Here is a 21,957-nt window from a genome sequence, read left to right as displayed (position 1 = left end):
AGAAAAATGTAGTAGCATAAGATCAAAACAGCGACTTGCAAGCTAGTCTGAAAAGAAAATCCATGTAACAAACGTAGGTAAGATTTGTTACATGGATTTTTTTTTGCATGCACTGTTTAAATATATACACTATGAAAGCGTTGATGATGGGTAGCTAGCTATTTTGAGAAAATCCCCCTACGTCCATGTTTCCATGGCATCGTGCAATGCTTGAATTGGATCATTGGAGTAACTGTAATAAGTAGTAAAGTTGCCTTTCCATTTTCCCAGATATTTCGCGTCAACTATACCTAGATATTTTGTGCCTCCACTGGCATATCGGTGGAGAAGATATTGCCACGTGCCGTTCCCCACACCGCTGATCAGCGCGCGCTCGTGCTCAACAATCCAAAAGCTGAAGGGAAACCATAACGTGTTCAGACTTCAGACTCGTGCGTGAATCGGAAAAAATCCCGCGGCCCGCGCCGCGTACAAAACCCGCCGCATTTTCCCCAGAGCCGTCTCGGGCCACCCGATCTCACGCGAACGCTCAGGATCGCGACCGCCCTCCTCCTGCGGCCGATTCCAACTCCATCCAGCCGCGAAGGCGACGAGGCCGCGAGCCCGCGACGAGCCGAGCCCGATCCCGTCGCCTCATCCGCACCGCGCCGCACCGCAGATCGATCCCTTGGCGTTAAAAAATCCGGAGCCGTGCTGGCACTGGGAACCCGGCCATCTCCTCTTCTCGGGCAGACGGGCACCGCTTCGCCTCCTCTCTCCGCGCAGGCGCAGGCGCAGCAGCAGCCAGCCGCTTCGGGATCGGGACGCGGAGAGGGGAAAGGCGAGTCGTCGTCCGTCCACGGCAGCCTCCCCTCCCTCTCCTCTCCGCGCCCGCGTACCCTAGGCCGGCACCCCCCCAACCCCCCTCTCCTACCGCCGCCGCACGATGAGCTCCTCCCCAGCCGCAGCCGCGTCGCCGCCGCCGCCGCCCGCCGCCGTAGCCGCCGACGAGGGCGCGCGGGCGGCGGAGGCGGTGGTGGCCGTCGACGAGAGGGTCGCCTCCAACGTGGACCCGTTCCTCGTCGAGGCGCTCGACAACCCTCGCCACCGCCTCATGGGTACGTGCCGACCCCGCCTCATCTATCCACTCGCCATGTCGCTCGCTTCGGGGGGCTCGCGATTTCGGTGTCGAGGGTCGTGCGTACGCGGATGTGATTGTTGCGGCGGGTCCGCGTGGGCGGGCGGTGGGATTTCGCCCGGGATTCGTGCCCTTGTCTCTAGGGTTTGGGCCTGCTATGTTCTAAAGTGCGGAATTGGGGATTAGAATCCCCTTCGGTTTTATTTGCCACAGGAGTGAACAAGTGCTGGGAATTCTTACGAATTAAGTTTTCTGATTTATCTGTCCTTTAAGCTCGTTGTGTTGTGGTGGCGTGCATAATTGTTGCTACTTGCTTGGATGCTGATTGTGCTCTGCTTTCAGTGTGCAAATTGTGAGTTAGAAAACCATACTGATGGGTATCCTCTAATTTAATTTTGGCTCTAGTTAAACAGTTTTATTGGTTTAGTATATCTTAATTAATGATGAGTGGAAGCATGATTGCTGTCGTGGCAGGGCTTTTAACTGCGCTAGATCATGCTCATTTTTGGGCAATTTCTATAGCCTTTATGAAGCTAGCAGTGTACTGATGTAGGGAGAGGGATCTATCGTATGGATGGAAATGGTACAGGGACAACAATTTGCTTCCAAGCCACATACAACTAAGCGCATCACCTTGGATTTCCTACTTGCCTTGGGCTATGCGATGTGCTGATGAACTATGTGATTGGTGGCTCAGTGCAGTTGCACATACGTTGTCCTGATCCGTGATCCGTTGTATTCATAGCACATCTATGAATAACCATGTTATAGCTCTTTGTTTTGACCTTAGATAGTTAGATTGCATTTGCAATGAACCGTAACCTGAAGTGTATTTTGAGTTAGTGGTGATGTGAATGGCTTCCTATGAGCTAAGATCATGTTTAAACCTGTGTCCCTGTCTAACTCACCACCCCTATCCGGCCATCCCCTGCATTATCTCCTGCCATTCCATAACAATGGGGTAATTAAGACCTTTTGCCTCTTTTTTTTTGTTCGTTTGACCATTTTTCTGCAAAGTTTGTGCTTTAGTGCACCTCATCTAACTCCTAAGCATGTGCTTTGTCTGACTGCACTTTTTTTGTTATACAAATCAAACCATAGTAAGTCATCTTATGCAACAAACACTAGAGTTTGAGTACCTGAATCTGCGCCATAGAGTTTGAGTTTTTAATACCTTTTTATACATCCTATTGTTAACTACTTAACTTGTTGTTCACTTCATTTGTTTATTATTTCTTTAAACTTCATCTGTAAGGCAGAAATGGAATAACAATGTGCGTGAGTCCATAAATATCTTATCAAGGTAACTATCTGAACAGCTTATTAATATAAATAGCTGAATTTGGTTAGTAGAATCGCTGTTACGGCATAGAGCTTCTAATCTTCTTTTAGTTATTGTATGTTCGTAAAGTATTTTTTGGACCTTAGTCTGGTTTGAAGATATTTGCTGGTCAATAGAAGATTAATCCTATCAACTAGTTTTCATCTACAAATTTGTCACTTGGTAACTGTTCACACTTAGTCTTCGATAATCATTCCGGTTCTCCTTTATTACAGTTTTACGGATGGAACTGGATATACAGAAATTTATGCAGAACCCTCAGCTGCAAGAATTTGAATTCCAGAACTTTCCAACTTCATACCTTCGCTGTGCTGCTCATCGTGTCGCACAACATTATGGCTTAGAGACTACAGTAGCAGATAGTTTAGTAGATGGTTCAGTTAGCAGGATAGTTGCAAGAAAAACACCGGAAAGCAGATATCCACCGATTGCTTTATCAGAAGTTTCCAGCAAACAAGCAAGAAATGACCATGAAGCAGCAGAGAAGCTTAAGTTTGTCATCTATCAAAGGCCCAAAGTATTCCAAAATGGCGCAGCTGATGCTGGAAACAAGAACGGTGCACCAAAAACTGTTGAAGAGAGGATAGAGGAATACAATAAAGCTCGAGCGCGCATCTTCAATGGTTCCATTTCTGCAGATACTGATGCTGCAAGTGTTTTGGGAGCTCTTTCCACTGGCAGAGATGAGCCAGTGAATGTTGAGCCTCCTGCTGATGAGATCAAAGTCAGCACAATGAACAGCCGTTCCAGGGTCGCAGTTTTCAAGGATACTGAAAAAGATCGTAGTGATCCTGACTATGATCGGAATTACAAAAGGTTAGCATATCCATCAGTAAATTCTTGTTCCCACCAATTGATGTTGATGATGAGACGATGGAGGAGTAACATATATCCTCTTGCAGGTATGTTAGGAGCCCAGTGCCTGACTTCAGCTTGAACCCTGGTGCCTTCAACTTTGTTGTACCTCAATTTATGCAGTATGGTGTTGGTTATGTGCAATCTCCTGGCATGTCCACAAACCAGCCTACTGTGTACTTTGGCCAACCTGATCTATCAATGGGGTCATCTTCTGGAGCAGCTGTTTACCCACATTGGCCCCCCCCAGCAATGATGTATCCCCATTGCTATGACAACACTGGACCCATGATGTCTCAGGTGAGAATATCACTCGATTCTGACACTGTACGCCATGTACAAGGCTCAGTGCTTTTTTAGTACACTGGATCTAGTCCCTGTAATTGCAACACTTGTCTCTCATTGGTGAAGCATTGGAACTTAAATATTCATTAGTAGCCCAACTAAAGGTTGCCGGTTTAGACTTGGATAGCCAGCAAAACATATCCTGGCAATCATATTTTGTGTTCAAGAGCATTTCCCTTTATGGTGCTCTGGTTATTGGACCAATATGACATGAAGTGTCTCTATACTTGCAGTTTCAAAATGACCTTAAATACCATACGCATTCTTTTATTTCAAACAAATTAAAACATGTAAGCAAATTCATTTAATGTTTTTGAAGAAATAACCAGGATATTATGTTGTTCATGCAGGTTCCATTGTACCAGTCGTTCAACCATGGCTAAGAGATTCTTTATGCTGGAAAGTTGGGAACTATTTCTGTTGAACTTGCACTATGTCGTGTTGTTAAGTGGAGTCTTCAGATTTGAGCCATTTCTATTACAAAACTTCGTGTAGTGTCGAACGTAGTTTGTATAAGGAGTCCTAATTCGATGAAACTATTATTGTGAACTAGTCTGGAACTGATGGTCCTTGTCTAGTGCTCGTCTGCCCTTAATTTCGGTTTAGGGTAACCGTGAACTGCCTGGTGGTGGCTCGAGGCTTCCTGCCGCTGCCAGTTACTTGGGTTGATCGTTATTAGTAGTACTAGTTCATAGAGAACATGGTAGACCAATAAAAGTTTTAGGTTGGAATCAGTCTTTACGTAAATCCGGGACGCTAAATAGTTGGTACTAGGGATGTTAGCCAGTCAATGGCGTTTATTGGGTTAGCTACTTTAGTATATTTCTCTCCCAAAACAAATTGTGGAATGTTTAGTTAAAGCCCTGTTTGGAGGGGTGCTAAACTTTAGCACCCCACTTTTAGCACCACCCCACTTTTAGCATCTTTTAGCACTTGGGCTCCCAAACAAGGGGTGCTAAAAGGTGCTAATGGGTGTTAAAAGTGGTCCCAAGCTCATTTTTTTCCCTGCTGCCCCCTCTCTCTCCTCTCCACTTTTCCTCACTTTTCCTCAAGCCAGTCATAAATTAGGGTAATGTAGTTATTTCTCACCCAATGTACTAAACTTTAGCACTGTATCCAAACAACCTCAAGTGCTAAACTTTAGCACTCCATTTGAGGGTGCTAAAGTTTAGCACTGTGCTAGAGTTTAGCATTGTGTATCCAAACAGGACCTAATTTGATTGAGTTGATCTCATGATCCAAAACAAATGGAAATTGCATTCCTAGTTGGTATCCACTATTTAGCAGCCAATTATCGGAATGCCGCTCGGTCTTGGATCATTTGGTTCTTAACCTTGAATTCTAGAAGATTAGTTGTGCTAGGAAAATCTTTGCGAGGACACTGGAACGAATGAATTCACCCTATCTGTTGCAATCGATCTTTGCCGTAGTTCCACTATCAGCCATAAACTGGTCGGTCGATAATAGAAAGAACTTCCGCTGTCAGAAGATAGATTTACCATGGACGTTTGCCGAGGACGAAATATGACAGGAGTACAGAGTGCTAGGAAATGTGCGATTTTTTGTTCAAGAGAAAAAACGAACGCCGAACTGGTAGATTGGCAATTTGGCCCTCCGAGTAATGGCCCCTAGTTCAGAGGTCACAGCCCACCCGCCCACCCAGTCCTGGGCCAGTTGGGCGCACTCGCGCATGTCCAGCACGCAACGCAAAAACATCTTGAATCTCTCGCTTCTGTGCATCGCTCGACACGCCAAAGATTTTTGAACATGTTCACTAATCGTTTCTACATTTGCCACTTTTTCTTCATCAATATATAAGTAGCCTATATATACGATATCAACACGGTACACCATTGATTACCAATTTCTAAAAGAATGTATTTGTTTTTAAATATAAAAATATATCTATTGCGAGATTACTTTTCATGATAAAATCTAATAGCGTCAATCTTGCGTTGCCAAACCAATCATATTTTTAACTATTGATTGTCCAAGTTAAACAAATATATTACATCCATTTTAAATTGTAGGTCGTTTTGGCTGTACTAGGATCATAACTTTTGCTATGCATCTATATATGCGTTATGTCTACGTACATAGTAAACACTATGTGTGTAGAAAAGCTAAAACAACCTATATTTAGTGCGGGGGAGTAATATTTAGGATCATGCCACTCATTCACAATTCTATTTAGTTCATGCCGTTGAAGCCTAAACGCAATTTAATTAGAAAAATATTGTTTAGCAGTGACAAAAGACATGTTTTTTTATAGAAAATAAAATACTACCTAGTCGCATATATCTCATTCTAGCTCTGTATGAGTTTTACAATGGCCGTGAAAAGACATGTGTGCCCCTCTTCTCTGTCTACATTACTACCCTTATTCATGGTTCCAAGATCCAAACCGAACCCAGCTTAAATTACTGGTAGATTCCTGTTGCCTCCAAATCCGCTGCACCTGCGATCAAACATGCCACAGACAATGTGCCCGCCACATTCTTTATCCTCCTCGCGATACATATATGTTTAGCCCATATCCCCGGATTAGATTAAGATTAGAGTAACCACTTCTCCCATTAGGGGGCATGAGCATGAGCTCAGTGCCACCACCAAGTGGCGCGCACTATAAAAAAACGCAATCAGATTCTCCCGGCCGCGCCAATGGCGATCGAGGCGGCCATGATTGGGCAATACACTATCATATCTTATCCCGTCGTCTCGTGGATAGGTGGCGCATAAACTAATGGCGGCGCGGTTGCCGGGTGCGCGAGCGAGTGAGATCGATCTCGATGGGAGGCTGGCTGATCCCTCCTCGCTGAGCTCTGAACAGTTTATTATCCAGTTCATGGAGGAGGAGCGGCTGGGCAGGCATATGCTGGGGGCAATAAGATATCTAACGCCAGCATCTACTGGCAGTTCATTATCTAGAAAGAGATATCCTGGTAGCTGTACTCCCCAGCAAGAAGCATCTATTGTCTCTGCTTGCAGATATACTCCAGTGATCTGTAGGATCTTGGTGTGGTGGTGCTGGTGGCCGGTGGGTGATGCCCGTCGTCAGATCCTGTGAAGCTTCCTGCTGGTGCAGGACACAAGAACACTCATGGAATTTTTCTTTTCTTGGAGATTTGGTTTATCAGCTGAGTTAGAGATGGCAGCATGGCTGCAATTAGCCCTTCTGATCGGTAGGTGGCTTACCTGCCATGCCAATGGAGGGCACAGGGGACGCATGGCATGGTGCTCGGGTATTTTTTAGCATTGACACCACACAATATGGCGTCTCGACGACATCTAGGGCAATATTTATAGCCTGAACCGACAGTGAGAGCATGACCTTACAACGAACAGTACAGCAGTACGCCACTAAGCAGGGCAGCAGCAACCGGATCAGATGTGCGTCTGACGCTACGCACTTGGAAAGTTTCTTCCCTGACACCAATAGATTCCTACTATTATAAACCACAACTGATGGAGCTGTAAAATATAGTTCACATCATAACTAGGAATCAGGCCATCTGGTTTCTGACTGAGTGCTGCAGCTGGACTGGACTAGTGAATTTTACTGGCATCTTGTATGGGCTTGTGCTGCAACGACATCGAGCATCTATCTGTTCTAAAATAGTTTACTGTTGCCCTTTTGCGAATCATCTTCTTCAGTTGAGCTACCAAAAGGACCTGCAGGGCTTTTATGAATCACAAAGGACTTGCAGGGCTTTTATGAATCACAAGGGCTTCTTCAGTTTACTGTCTCTAGTTCCATGAAAAAACTTTTCATTATATGTAGATAAAAAATGGAGATTGGCATGTTGGTAACCTTTTTTTTCTAGAATATATCAAGTTATGGACATGTCTCAACAGCAAGCGTACAAAGGTGATGCTGTCATGGGATAAGACTGACCTGAAGATTTTCTACCTCATTTTCCTTTTATTCTAGAAGAAGACAATTCTCAGAAAACATCCCCAATCTTGTCAGTTGTCAAATGTCAACTAGCTAGTCCTTTGGCTAATGAACATCTGGGGTCCCAGTTCCATCTATGTGCTACATCACAATTCACAGATTTGGCCACCTCTCTACAGAAAGTGCCTCAATCTCTGAAGATTTACATAGCCTCAATCTACCTTTGTGGTTCAGATATCCTGAAAATTTTCTTCCAGAAACGCAGGTATCCTGAATTCACAGCAGTAGATTTAGTATTCTGAGTTTTACCCTTACGTTTATCCTGTAAGTGATGATAGCATGGAATCGGTGCCAGGAATACCAAAATTGAAACTGAAGATGACGACTTTAATTGGGCACTAAATTCTGTCAGCTGTCACTGTTCACTATTACTCGATCCTAACCACCACTGTTTGGAAGTGTGAGGAAACTGAGCATCAGCGAAGCACGCCTGTCCCCCAGTCCATGAAAGCGCTTTCAGCCGCTTGCGACGATGGTGACCAGCAGTAATATTAAACAAAGGCCAGCCAAACACGCAGGCTGAGCGTGGCTAGCTTAACCTGATGGCTAGGCAATGCTTAGCTTCCAGTCAACTTTTTATCCTGTTCTCATCTAGAGAGATGAGAGCTGAGTGATGCCACCAGCCTTTGGATTAAACTACAAGGGGTTACCAAGGGAATGTCACTTTTTCACGTCGCAAAGCAAGCATGTCTGCACTTGTTTATTCGCTGCAAGAACTCAAGTGAAAGCTGCAGTTTACTTTGACTGGACCTAGGCTCGATTGTGCGTGAAAGTGAAACTTTGGGCCTAACTCCGGGGAATTTTGCCAAAGCTTTTTGCGAGTTGGATTCTCTAGACGAATCTCCAGATGCTGTGCCCACCAATTACTTACTATCAGAGAGCATGCAGACAGAATTTTAATTTTTATACAGGCATCTACTGACTACTAACTAGTGCTACTGTCTCTGATCTGGGCCCTCCATCAAATGGCAAGAATCCAAGGTTAGCCACTGCTAAAAGCTGGACCAGAAAATTATAAACTACCACGCTTGCTTTTAGTTTTGACAATTCAATTCGAACAAAGCAGGAATCAGCCTGAATTAGCATGTCCAGTCTGAAAGTTCTTTAACTGCAACCATGTTCAGACAGCAGAACTGATCAGAGGTTTGGAGAGGGTTAGAGGATTTAGTTGTGCCACATCAATACCTTGTACGAGCAGCCAAACGAACAAGTCTGTGGTGTCAAACCGTCCTGTCCTTCTCAGCGAATAAAATGGAAAGAATCTGAAGGTCGCTATCCCCGGACAAAAATCGCTGTCACTATGCAATCTCCAGCCCAGTTGATACCTCCAAATCTTCCAGCTCCCAGCTTGTTTATTGCTAGTGCCAAAGCCAAGCTATATGTCATGCCATATCATTGTTCATCGATCTACCATCGCATTTCCGAACATGAGCACCGCCGTACCTGCAGGGTTTTAGAAATAGCAAATCTTGGTTGATGTGTGCCTAAAATTATACTAGTTCATTAGGTGGAAATGATAAGGAGGAACAAAGGATCAATGACTTTGGTGATAGAAAAAGGAATAAAAGGAACAATGACCTGTGGTTTTAAAAATTTAGTTTGGGATACGAGAGGAAGAAGGACTAGCATCGTCATGGATTGTTTAATCCAAGGCGATAGAGATTCGCCGTAGACCGAAATTGTTTTTAGGCCATGATGTGCTACATATGTGGGGGAGAAAAGATTGTTAATTCGACAATCATTGCTGAAACTTAAGGCTCTTATACTAATTCTCTAAGATTTTGACACTCTAGCTTTGAATCCGGAACATATTGGATCGCTTTGACTCTGCTAGCTCTTTTCTTCGCTGAAAATTCGTTGTTTCTTTTCCTAAATGGAATTCACTATTCTACTCTATACGATTAGCTCAACCTCTCTCTCTTTATCGAAGTTGTGATTGACAGAACGATACACGCAACTATGAGATTCCCAGGGGGTCACCGAAAATGCAGCCGTTGCTGATATCCAGAAACGAACAGGGCAGAGATTGACAGGCGGGTCCCACGCACAAGACGCTGAGGCATCGTCATCTTGCTGTCCGGGCCAGTGCCCAGTGCTAGACCGCTAGCTAATGCTCTCCATCATCCGGCACTCTTATCCGAGCCCCGGCGCCTGCGGGTCGTCCACGTGTCCCTCGACGTCCCCGTCGTCGTCGACCCATCAGGTGTTCAAGTGGCTCCCGACTTCCTGAGAAAGCTCAAACGCCATGCCACTTGCGGAAGCAGCAACATTCCAATGGCGGTCGTGTCCGTCCTTCCGTCCATTCACTTATTCCGGTGAGGACATCTTCGTTCGATGGTGAGGATGAGATAGCACAGCTTCATTCGGAAACATATAATTGGTGCCACTATTGTCCTAGATCAGACATTCATACGGAACGGATAAGCAATGCTACACGTACGGTCTTTCGTGCAGATTGGGTCTGTTTGCTTCCGCCCATGCTCCATACACTCCATATTTATGTTTTGTATATAAAGTCTAGATACGAATCGATTGATCTTCCAATTCAAAAAAAAACTTCCTAGTTTTTTTACAAGCGTAATTCATTTCGATATGGCAAAGACTTTGACCGACAATTACTCTATCATTATTTTATTTATGTGATAAAAATATACTCGTAAGAAAGTATTTTTAGATGTAAATCTAATTACATAAACTTTGTATCAGAAAATTATTTATTAATGGAAAAATCATTGATCAAAGTCGTCTTCTACTCTAGAAATAAACTTTAATTTATAATTTCAAAAGGAGGGAGTATCATCCATCTCTTTGGTAAGTGACCCCCTTGATTTCCTTGGCTGCATGCAATGCACACATTATTCCGGAAGGTTAACTATGTGCATTGCTACTTTCTTTTTAGCTGCTAGTGCTAATATAGATGGAAATTGCAAATATTGTTAATCAATGTGTAGGATCTATTTAGACCTCTTACCTTTCAAGATAAGATCAAGGGAGTGCCTTAAAGGAGCCCAAAAGGGAACAAAACCATTCTAGACCCACAAGCTGGTGACCAATGCGCATGGCATCGGCATACTCCTACATGCTAGTACATGCAGTCCTTTTCACGTAGCAAGAAAAGCCAATCTGAGGTCACTGGGTGTGCGGCATTAGCGTTCGCGTGCTTTGTACTTGGGGGTCCTAACGCGTGCTCCGCTTTCGGTGATGGATCGGTAGGGCACCCGGCGACTAGCTAGCACAAGTGCACAAGAGTGGAGCGTGAACTGGGCAGCACAAGCACACGCAAACGCCGTTGATCCGATCAGGCGAGATCACACGCCCGGCCCCGTTCCCCCCGGCTTTTTTCCACGGCGATCTCTCGGCCCCCAAGGACAAGGATCAAGGGATTTAGCCTTCGAATCCACACCATGTTTTCGGTTCCCCCAGCAGGCGAGGCGCGAGATGATTGGGAGCTGATTTGGTTGCTGCGCGCCTGCGCCCTCTTCCTTTTCCGCGCGCGAGAGCATGCCTGCCGGCCGGCCGGCCGGACGGCCATCTTTTTACACCAGGGCCAACGTTTTTGTGAAAAGGAGTGGCGTAGGGCTGGGGAAAAAAGGGGGAGGGGCTTTGCGCCTACTACGGGGACTAGGAAAAGGTGTGGCCTGGATATTCTATGGGCTACCGTGCCGTGGTACTACTCCCAGGAAGAATTGAAGAAAGAACGAGCTGAGATTTGGCGGAGCACGTATTCGGAGGATGATCTCGGCGGGTGACGTCTCAACTGTGTGCTTGTGGTAGTGTACTTGCCTACTTGGGAGCACAGGGTCACGGACGCCATATGTCATCATTCCCGTGTTTGTGAATTATCTACGTCCGTTTTTTCGAGGGAATTATGAGCATCTGTTGCAGGGTTCGGCGAGAAAGCTATAGGCGATGCACGACATGAAAACCAGACGGACTCCTTTCATATTAAAAATGCAAAAGATTTTCACTACTGGATGGATATTCAGATAACTCAAAAGGTATAATAGTCCACAGGTATAGCAACAACCATTTTGTCTCATATTTAACATATTTAAAGTGCTACTACCTTCATTCCATTTTATTTGACATTGATTAATTAGTTCAATAACCAACGTTAAATGTTATGGGTTGAGGTACTGCTAATTGTATTGTGTGGTAACTTCAATGTAACAAAAATTAGTCCATAGGTACTTTTGGCACATGATGAACCAATTCCGTATTTACAATTTTGACAATCTTTTAGCACATTTCGATAACGTACAAAAGCCCCTTGGATTTAGAGTCCGTCAACAACTTACTCAAGCACTTGGGATTTAGAGTCCGTCAACAACTTACTCAAGCACTTTAGGGCCTATTTATTTCCCTCATGGAATATATAAGCTGGATTATGGTTCAAGGATAGTAAGGTAAAAAAATCATTATAGGACCACTCCAGGACCACAAATAATCTGAAATAACTACCCATCTCTGGGACCACAAATAATCTGAAATAAGCTACCCATAACTAGCTTATTTTAGATTATTTGTGGTCCCAAGTGGTTCCAAAGTAATCTTTTATCATAGTACCCATGACCCATAATCCAACTTATATAATCTAGGTGGATTATAATCTCAAACAAACAGGACCTTAGTCACGTACAACACTTGAAATTCGAAGCGTTTATCTCTTATCAACAACTCATCTTCATCCTATATCCTCTAGCCTTCTTCCCTCAACTCCATTACCCAGCTGATGCATATTTGCTTGCCCCACACCCCTACTATCATCTCTTACAATGAGGTCGTCGGGATTTCTGGTTTCTCCTAGATCCGCAATCAGGTCGTCGGGATTTCTAATTTTTACAGCCACGTTGTCCACGTACGCCTCCAAATTGCGGTGTAGCTACTTCTTGAAGTACACTTGGATTGCCCGTTGATAAGTGGCGCATGTGTTCTTCAACCTGTTGTGTAGCAAAAAGCTCCGTATGGGGTGATGAATGCGGTCTTGATATGGTCTTCTTCCTTAAGAGCTATCTAGTGGTACCTGAGTAGCAGTCGAGGAAACAGAGGAGGGTGCATCTAGCTATGGATTCGATGACTTGATCGATCCTAGGGAGCCCGAAGGGATCCTTTGGATAGTGCTTGTTGAGGGCTGTGTAGTCGACACACATCCTCCACTCATTGTTATTTTTCTTTCGCACCAGGACGGGATTGGTGAGCCACTCTGGATGATAGACTTCTTTTATGAAGCCCGCCGTGAGTAGTTTGGCCAGCTCTTTCTTGATGGTCCCTTCTGTCTTGGGCGAATCATCGTAAGCGTTGTCTTTTTGGTGTAGCTTTTGGATTCATGTTGAGTGAGTGCTCGATCAACTCCCTGGGCACCCTCGGCATGTACGCTGGTTTCCACACGAAGATGTCTCAGTTGGCCCGGAGGAAGCTAACGAGCGCGCTTTCCTATTTAGGATCCAACTCTGTGCCAATCAGGGTTGTTTTGGAGCTATCATCAGTTTCAAGGTCAGTGGCTTTGATGTCTATTTCACTTGCTGGCTTGACCTTGGTTGCCCCCGACTTTTTTCTGGAATCTCGAGTTCTAATGGGGACAGTTTCTTGGATGCGGCGAAGACTTGCATCATTGAGTTCGGTACTTGGGTAGTTGCTGCTAGCTCCACGGCTTATGTGTTGCAGTCATACGACTTCTTCAAGTCTCCGCACAGGGAGAGTACCTTCTTGGGTCCTGGCATCTTGAGTACTAAGTACACGTAGTGCAGGATGGCCATGAATTTGGCTAATAATAGTCTTTCGAGGATGGCGTGGTATGATGTTTTGAAATCCGCTACCTCGAGCCGGATACATCTTGTCCGATAGTGTTCTTTGGTTCCAAAGGTAACTGGCAAAACCACCTATCCAAGGGGTACAACCGTGTTGCCCGGGACTATCCCATAGAACAGAGAGTTCATTGGGGTAAGCATATCAATGACATTGAGGCCCATCTTCTTCAGTGTCTTAGTAAATAGGACATTAAGACCGCTATCATCGTTAATGAGTACTTTGGTACGTCTGGAGCTAGCAACAACCGGGTTTAGGATGAGGGGATACCGTCCTGGGTCTGAGAAATTGGTCCATTAGTCATTCCTGAAGAAGGTAATTGGCACCTCGGACCATTTGAGGAACGTTGGCATTGCAGGTTCAATGGACATTATCTCTCGAAGAGTGAGCTTCTGGAACCACTTAGTAGCAGTACACGGGGTTCCGCCGAAGATGACGTTGACAGTGTTGGATGGGTTCTGGAACTTGCCATTCTCAACATCGTCTTCGTCTTCCTTTGTTTTGCCCGTGTCTTTGGTGCCAAATGGCTCTAGCAGGTCTTTCATGATCCCGCGTAGACTCAAACAATCCATCGCAGAGTGCTTGTGGTATGGATGCCATGTGCACTGTTTCTTCAGCAGCTCATTCAATGAGGACCTGTCTTGGTTCTTGCCGCTACCTTTCTTGGACGGCTGCGAAATTGCTGTGACAGTATTGTCTAGCTTTTCCTTGCGGTTGTGACCTTCCGAGTAGTTATTTTGGTTGTCATTGTAGGTGCGATCGTTGCGGTTTTTGTCGTTGCGTTGGCCATTGTTCCGATTGTTGTTATTCTAGCTCTTGTTACGATTGGACTCGAACCTTTTGATCTCCCTATCTTCTTCATCTACCCACGCCTGTACCATGATCTTGAGAGATTCGATATCAGCGGAGCGTCTTCTGCCAAAGTCTTGGAACATCCGACGGTCGTGGAGGCCTTTTGGAAACAGTCAATGACGTCGCACTCCGTGATGTCCACGATTGTGGCCTTTTTTTTGAACAATCAACATAAGTAGCTACGCAGGGTCTCGTCTTCTTGTTGCTTGACCTAAGACAAGTCGATGTTGTTGCTAGGACGCTACATTGCCCTTGCGTAGTTGTTGGTGAACGCTACCTTGAGGTCCTTCCACGAGTCGATGGAGTTCTTATCGAATGATTCGAGCCATGTGAGTGGCGTTGCCTCCATGCAGATGGGGAAGTAGATGATTTTGGTGTTGTCATTTTCCCCCGCTGCTTATACTGATAGCGAGTAGCACTGGAGCCATTGGACTGGGTCTTGCTTGCCATTGTACTTGGTGATACCTGGAGGTTTGAACTTTTCGGGTAGAGTTGTCCTCCTCACATGTCTTGAGAAGGTGGGGAACTCGTCAGTATCATCTCCTGAGTGTTTGACTTCTCGCTCGCGCTCGCGGCGCCGTCCATCGATGATGGTATGGGCGTCGCGGCTGGCATTGATCTTGTTGCGGAGGTCTTCTGCTGGGCGTTCGGAATCTGGGTTAGCCCCACGGTGGCCACGGCCTCCCGAGGGTCCTACCTGACTACCTTCAGCTCCACTTGGCTTGGTCTGGCACCTCCGAGTTGACTTGGTCTGGACGGAGGGCCTCTATGGCAGCTACCATGTTGACTTCGTTGGGATGCGGTGCATTGGACTGACTGTATTGGATTTTGCTAATCGAATTGTTCGTACGCGCATTCTGCTAGTTCAGCCAATTGCCTAGTGTACTTATTCTGCGGCATCGCGCGGGTGATGAGACAATAGACGCGATGGTGGCAAGGGAAGTACGATGGCGAAGCGTTTGAATTGCTTCAAAGGTGTTGTCCAAGTTCATGATTGGTAGGTCTGCTGCAAGGCGGCGAGGTGAGCTCATCCTACGAGACGTCATCTGGGTGACGCTCATATCGCGAGTTTCTATCCCGTTGCTCTTCTTTTTCATCCTCTTATCCAGTAATGAGATCAAAGAGTTCTCATTCTGGGGAATAGCTTCCCGAGCTTGAGGTGATGACATTCGTGGTGCTGCCTTCCTCGTAGATGGGCGACAGAGGAGTTCCCTCTTGGTACGGGAGAGTGTCAAGGTAAGTAATGAGGCGTGAATCGTCATTTTTGGCAAGAACGGGTGGCTTCATGTTGGGCCAGTAGACGAATCTGCCTTGGGGAGTTGATGTGATTACCAGACCCTACTGCGGACCTAACAAAGAAGTTTCCTCATCCGGGTCCGAGCAGTAATCGAAGTCCTCGATCGTATCCGTTTTAGATTGTGATCTAGATAGGGCAACGTGATAACTAGTGGTCGTGTTGTGGAGTCCGAACGGGAATCGACTCTGGCGGTAATTCGACTCGCACGATGGCTTATGCACTGGCTTGTGCAGGTCAATCCGACCGGCGGAATAAGTCGAGTCGTACTCGAACTCATCACTAGTTTAGAATTTGAAAATTCGACGAAATTCTCGACGAGATCCTCCAAAGCTTAGCGTTGGAGCTTCATGGTTTGCTGCTTCTTCTCCGGGGCCGACGCAATGTGGCGACAAAAATTTTCAGCACCGTCTGCGATGCAAACCAAGGAGCCGAAGATGAACATCACGCCTGCTTCAAACGCGACGATTGGCTTGGTGATGACTTGTGCCATCGAGTTCGCCAGTGGATTCTCGGTGAGAGCCCCTACCTAACGCGCTAGCTATCGGTGTTTAAACCCAGCAACCAACCAAGGGGGGTACCCAACGTAGTGTTTTGGTTAGTGGGGCTTGTCGAGATCAGGAACTCGAAGATAAATGTAGACACATGATTTAGACAGGTTCGGGCTGCTAAATAGCGTAATACCCTACGTCTTGTGTGTTGGTTGGATTAAATTGCTTTGGAGGGGGTCCCTACCTCGCCTTATATTGCCAAGGGCAGGGTTACATGTCGGTTGGTTATAAGAATACTAGTCGGATTCGACTAGACCAGTTCTACTCTTATTTCTATGAGTACTTTTCTAATCCTCAACTAGTTTCTGTCTCTCCATGTAGACTATGCCGTCCTGCACCATAGTCTCCATGTCAGATGTGTCTCGGTGTCCAGCTCTATATTTAGGATTGTCCAAACCTTTTGTTGGTCCCTAGATTTATGTAGGATAGCTCTTGATGCTCGATCCGTGACAGAAGTCAACCGTTCTGCTAGACACTCTTGTTTTCATGACCTCACCCTAACCTCACACGCCAACCATGCTCCGTCCATCGTGGCAACTGGGTCCCACACTCCCACCTAAGCCCACCTCATTGGGCTAACTTTTCCCAGGTCCTGTATCTAAATCCTCGAAAACCCCTAACTCTATAATCCTAAAAGACCAAAATTTGCCATTGAATTGAAGATAGAGAAGACATGTTGGATCTCAAAGGGAATAAAGGAGACAATAAGAGAGGAGACAAGGATAGATTTCACAAAATATATAAAGAGTTACGAGGTGAGGAGGTGGAAAATTTAGGTGAGAAAATGAAAAAAATACTCAAGTGTAATATAGCTTTTTCGTAAAGTTGACATCCTACACCTACCCAATATGCAATGGCGGTGTCGCTTCCACTGCTTTAGAATCAACATCCCCATCTTCAATCTATTTAAACCATGTTGCTTGTACCTGTTGTTAACTTCTTCCGGTTGCTCTTCATTCCAACACTTCATTGTTGGATCAATCTATCACTTGCCTTGCTCATATTTTTTGTGTTTTTATGGCACCATTATTGCTTCGATACCATCCCCTGTCATGTATCTTGAATTTCCATGAATCCACATATAGTAAACCCGTTATACACTGCTTTTTCCTACCTCAATATACACTACTTAATGCTTATAGCATCTTGGATATGTTCTAATTACCAGCACGTACACTCCATCTATCTCACTTCAAGAGGCGCCGTCACAACCGTGTCATATCACTATAGGATTCCATGCCATTGACACTCCAACGACTAGATCGCTGATCCAGAATTTCACGGATGTCTTAGGTGTCTATATATGCAACATGTACGACTATAACTTTTTATTCTTCATGATCGTTTAACAAACATTTTATTGGTGCCTCATTTCATAAATGAAGCGGTCGAGGCTTCTCCCGAATTAGTATCGAACCAAACTCATATCCCTCATTAAATCTTGAAAACCTTTTTTTTAGCGAGGAACATTAAATCTTTAGAACTAATCCTTCTCTTAACCTTAGTAATGCGATAACACCACGATGTGTTAATTGTGCCAGCACCGATCTGGTCCTCCAACGGATACTTAATTCTTCCTATTTTGTTGATACTCAACCAGTGACCGCAAGCACGTCATCACCGGCATTAATAGGAGTCCAACGAAAGCAGAGAACCCGTTTCCCAAAAGCATAAATGCCATGCAAACAAAAAAGGCAACCGAATTCCCTCGCTATCTCAATTATTCACTCCCCTTCTTTCCTTCTTCTTTCCCATATTTATCCACTTGTACACCATATTACTACCACAACAAAAGCCAGGGAAAGCTGTTGCATCTCCTTTTTTTCGCCATCTTTCTAAAACGATCCTTACGAGTTGCATGATTTTTGGTGAACGCACGACTTGATTCACTGTTTAAACCACAGTGCCCGACTTTATTCCAGGATAATTGTACTAGTAGTACTCCTTTCGTCCCAAATTATTATTTATTTTAATTTTTCTAAATACATATCTTTTGCTACGTATCTAAACATAGCATACAATTACATGAATAACAAAATCTATGTATCTTAAAAAGTCAAAATCAAAATGAATAGTAATTTGGGACATGGAGTGTATTACAAAAGTTTCTATGGAATACCTCTGTTCCACACAAGTGCTAGCTAGGTAGGTTAGGCAAATCAGACCGTCTCTTTCTCTCTCCCTCCACTCTTCGGATTTGGATTTTAGTGGTAGCAGTACCGCTCCATCAGATTCAGCTTAACCAAATCCCGGCGTCCGTACGCGCATTAATGGCCGGAACACGCAGCACGCTTGCCAGATCCACGATCCATCGGTGCGGCGATATCCACCTCGGAGATACACGACGGCGAGCGAAACGGAACCCAACCAACCCAACACGAGCAGCAAGCAGCAGCCCAAACAAACAAGATTCCTCCCCGGTTGGTTCTATTCTAGAGAGAGGGAGGGTGTGAGTGAGAGGAGAAAAAAAGGTAGGAGGAGGTGTGATCCGCCGCGACATGCCCACATGAGGACAAACCAAACTCCAGCTAAGATATCATCATCGTCGTCGCCTGATTCTCATCTCACTCCACTGGATCCCACCACCCTCCGCCCGGCCGTAATCCACCCCAACCCCCTCCCCCGCAGCAGCAGCTGCTCCAGGCCCCATCTCACTTATACCGCGACCAATCAATCTAGTAGCAATCCATCCCATATTTTTCGTGCTCCTGGCCGGGTCACCTTAACCGCGTTGGTTAGGCCATACAAGAACTGTTTCCTTCCTGCGAAATTGCTACGGCTCCGGAGTTTTAGGAAAATGTTCCTTGGATTTCCTTTTTTTTCACTTCCTCTCACGGGATAGAGAGAAGAGGATGATTAGCTTTAGGGGAAGACAACAAGCGAACGAGCAAACAAAGGAACCAAAGATGGCACAAAAATAGCTTTAGGGGTCGGGCGGGCGGGGCAGCCCCGCTAATTAAACTAGTCCAGCGCAGCGCACCACCCCCAAAACTCACTCGCCAGATTCTCCCTCGCTCATCATCGGCAGCCGAGCTGCGGCACCAGCAGCTAGAGAAAGAAAGATAGAGAGAGAAAGAGGGCGGGGAGGATATCATCATGGCACAGCAGCAGTAGCAGCAGCAGGGGGTGAGAAAAGGCCCAAACACACACACAAGAAGAGAGAGAGAGAGAGAGAGGAAGAAGGGTGGGAAAGCTTAGAAGAAGAGAGATCCACCTCGAAGTAACCCCTCCTTCCTCTACTCCCTCCCTCCCTCCTCGGTCGTTTCCTTCCTTCCGCTGGAGTGGAGTCGAGTCTACTGGTGCTGCTGCTGTCGCCGCCGCCGCCCCGACGACGAGTGGAGTGAGCTGCAAGAATTGCTCTGCGAGGTGAGCAGAGCAGGGGAGGAGCCGCGGCCATGAGGGAGGAGGAGCCCAGCTGGTTCGCGCGCTGCGAGGAGCAGCTGCCGCGGCCGGACGAGCTGATGCCGCTCTCGCAGACGCTCATCACCCCCGATCTCGCCGTCGCCTTCGACATCCCGACGCACGGCGGCGGCGGGGCGGGCGGCGGCGCCGGCGGGGGTGGAGGCGCCGGCGGCAGCGGCGGCGGCGGCGCGGGCGGGCCGGACATGAACGGCGGCGGCGCGTCGTCGGCCGCGGGCTCTAGCGGCGGGGGCGGGGGCGGCGCCGGCGACGAGCCGGCGCGGACGCTCAAGCGGCCGCGCCTCGTCTGGACGCCGCAGCTGCACAAGCGCTTCGTCGACGCCGTCGCGCACCTCGGCATCAAGAACGCCGTGCCCAAGACCATAATGCAGCTGATGAGCGTCGACGGCCTCACGCGCGAGAACGTCGCCTCCCACCTCCAGAAGTACCGCCTCTACCTCAAGCGCATGCAGGGGCTCGGCGGCGGCGGCGGCGGGGGCGGCGGAGGGGGCGGGGGCGCGGGGGGAAGCCACTCCTCGGGCTCCGGCACCGACGCCGCCACCGAGCACCTCTTCGCTACGGGGCCCGTCCCTTTCCTCCCGCCCGGCCACCGCGCGCCCGCCGGCGCGGACCAGTACTCGCCCTTCGCCCCCATGGGCGCCACGCACCACCACCACCACCACCAACACGCGCCGCAGATCGGACACTTCCAACACCCCGCCGCCCGCCCGCTCGGCCCCTACGGCGCCGCGGGCGCCAGCTTCGACCACAGCTTCTTCAGCCGCGCCGGCGCGCCGCCCGTCGGCCCGCCCGGGATGCACCACCACCGCATGGTCGGCGCCGGCGCCGGGATGGGGATGATGGCGCCCGCCCCCTTCGGCGACGAGATGGACCTCGGATCCCGAGGCGGCGGCGGCGGCAGCGGCCGCCGCGAGCTGACGCTGTTCCCGACGTCCGGGGACCATTGAGGCCGCCGGGGTCCGACGGCGACGGGCATCGGACTGCGGGCGGCCGCCTCCGCCCTCGGGTACATAAAATTCGTTCGCTTCCTGTTCCCCCTCTGCTGCGCAACCGCCGCTGCTTCCCACAGATCGGCATAGAAATCGAGCAAGGCTCAACCACATCTCATAGAGTCCAAGAATTCTTGGGAATTAGCAATCCATATCCATCCATGATCCATGTGTTCCTTCCTCGTAGCATCCCGTCGCCCCCACCATTGTTGCTGTTGATGTTCGTGTAGTGCTGCTGTTTGTCATGTTCTCCCCCTTCCATTGTTCTTGTTGCTGATGACATAAAGTTAGCCTTAGAGATGATATTTAGAGGGTACAACAGAATTGTGTCTACCTGCAATTGAGAACTTTCTCGCCTTCGCCATCGAAGAACATCTCAATCCTTGCGATTGCGCCGAGGATCCATGGTCGAATTGCTCTGTTCTTGAGTGATGCAACAACCATTGCTTCGGAGCAGCGACGCCCCTCAAAGAAGTGATGCAACCATTGTGCATTACTAGAGTTCCATATGGATATAGGCAGGGTTGAATAACCAATCCCAAGGAGGCACACCCTGAAGATGAATAAGTTTGAGGATTATACCGGTATGATAAAACTCGATCTTGCTGTGGGAGTCAAAATCGTCTGCGAGGACCACCAAAATAGAGATTCAGAGCTTAATCTGCTCTGTCATTTTTCTTCCTTGCACCTCCATTGATGGAGGTGGAGTATATGATATATATATATGTGTAGCATGGGTTGCAATACTGTTGTCACATTCTGCTTCCGCCACCCCGAGAACATTGGAGCAGCTCAAATTGGAGTTTGTTGTAGCGAATTGTAGCGATCAATCATTTGTATATCTGCGCAACTTAAAAAGAGCTTCTTTGTAGCACTGAGAAAAAGACCCTTGAATCATGCTAGCACAGTGGATGCTTATGTTCTTGAATCATGCTAGTACAGTGAGTGCTTATGTTCTCGTATACTGACATTGTCCTCCTCCGGCTCTGTTCAAGTCAAAAATCTTCACTTCATGCTCTACATCACGCACCTGTTTTCTTTTCCCCTCCACTAACAGATGTCGCTGTTAAGAAAGAGAGTTCATCCCCTCCTGATCTTTTGATTGCGTAACTAGACAGAGCCTGATGTCTGATGTGCCCATCCAAATCTGGATTAGTTTATCACCAGTGGTTGGCCCTGCAAATTTGTTATGTTATTTCCAGCACTTCCCTTCCAACAGATTATGCTGGTCTGCTGCCCATCCGATCTGATCTGAGGTCTGAGGAGGAGATTTTATTTGCGCTCGCACTGGTCAAGTAGTCATAGGCTCTACGGCAATGCCCACCTCACCCCTGGCCGCACCTGCAGGCCCGCGTTGACGAGTCCAAGGATATCAGGTCATCAGGATCAGAGTCCCCTCCCCCGCTACTCCTCTTCACTAGGCTGGCTAGCT

At 47.2% G+C, this 21,957-nt stretch overlaps 2 protein-coding genes across 2 annotated transcripts; both read left to right on the top strand.

Annotated features, from left to right (window-relative positions):
- Positions 1 to 704: 704 nt before the first annotated feature.
- Positions 705 to 4,236, top strand: LOC101778097. Its single transcript, XM_004962035.4, has 4 exons — positions 705 to 1,097; positions 2,675 to 3,275; positions 3,362 to 3,614; positions 4,010 to 4,236. Exons 1-4 carry the CDS (start codon positions 926 to 928, stop codon positions 4,040 to 4,042), a joined length of 1,059 nt encoding a protein of 352 aa, XP_004962092.1. The 5' UTR covers positions 705 to 925; the 3' UTR covers positions 4,043 to 4,236.
- Positions 4,237 to 19,034: 14,798 nt separating this feature from the next.
- On the top strand, positions 19,035 to 21,453 carry LOC101777681 (transcription factor MYBC1). Its single transcript, XM_004962033.3, has one exon. It carries the CDS (start codon positions 19,512 to 19,514, stop codon positions 20,481 to 20,483), a length of 972 nt encoding a protein of 323 aa, XP_004962090.1. The 5' UTR covers positions 19,035 to 19,511; the 3' UTR covers positions 20,484 to 21,453.
- The last annotated feature ends 504 nt before the right edge of the window (positions 21,454 to 21,957 follow it).

The sequence above is a fragment of the Setaria italica genome, chromosome III (genome assembly GCF_000263155.2).
Source record: "Setaria italica strain Yugu1 chromosome III, Setaria_italica_v2.0, whole genome shotgun sequence".
Taxonomy (NCBI): domain Eukaryota; kingdom Viridiplantae; phylum Streptophyta; class Magnoliopsida; order Poales; family Poaceae; genus Setaria; species Setaria italica.
Note: the sequence above shows the minus strand (reverse complement) of the source record. Positions and strands in the feature narration are given on the sequence as shown.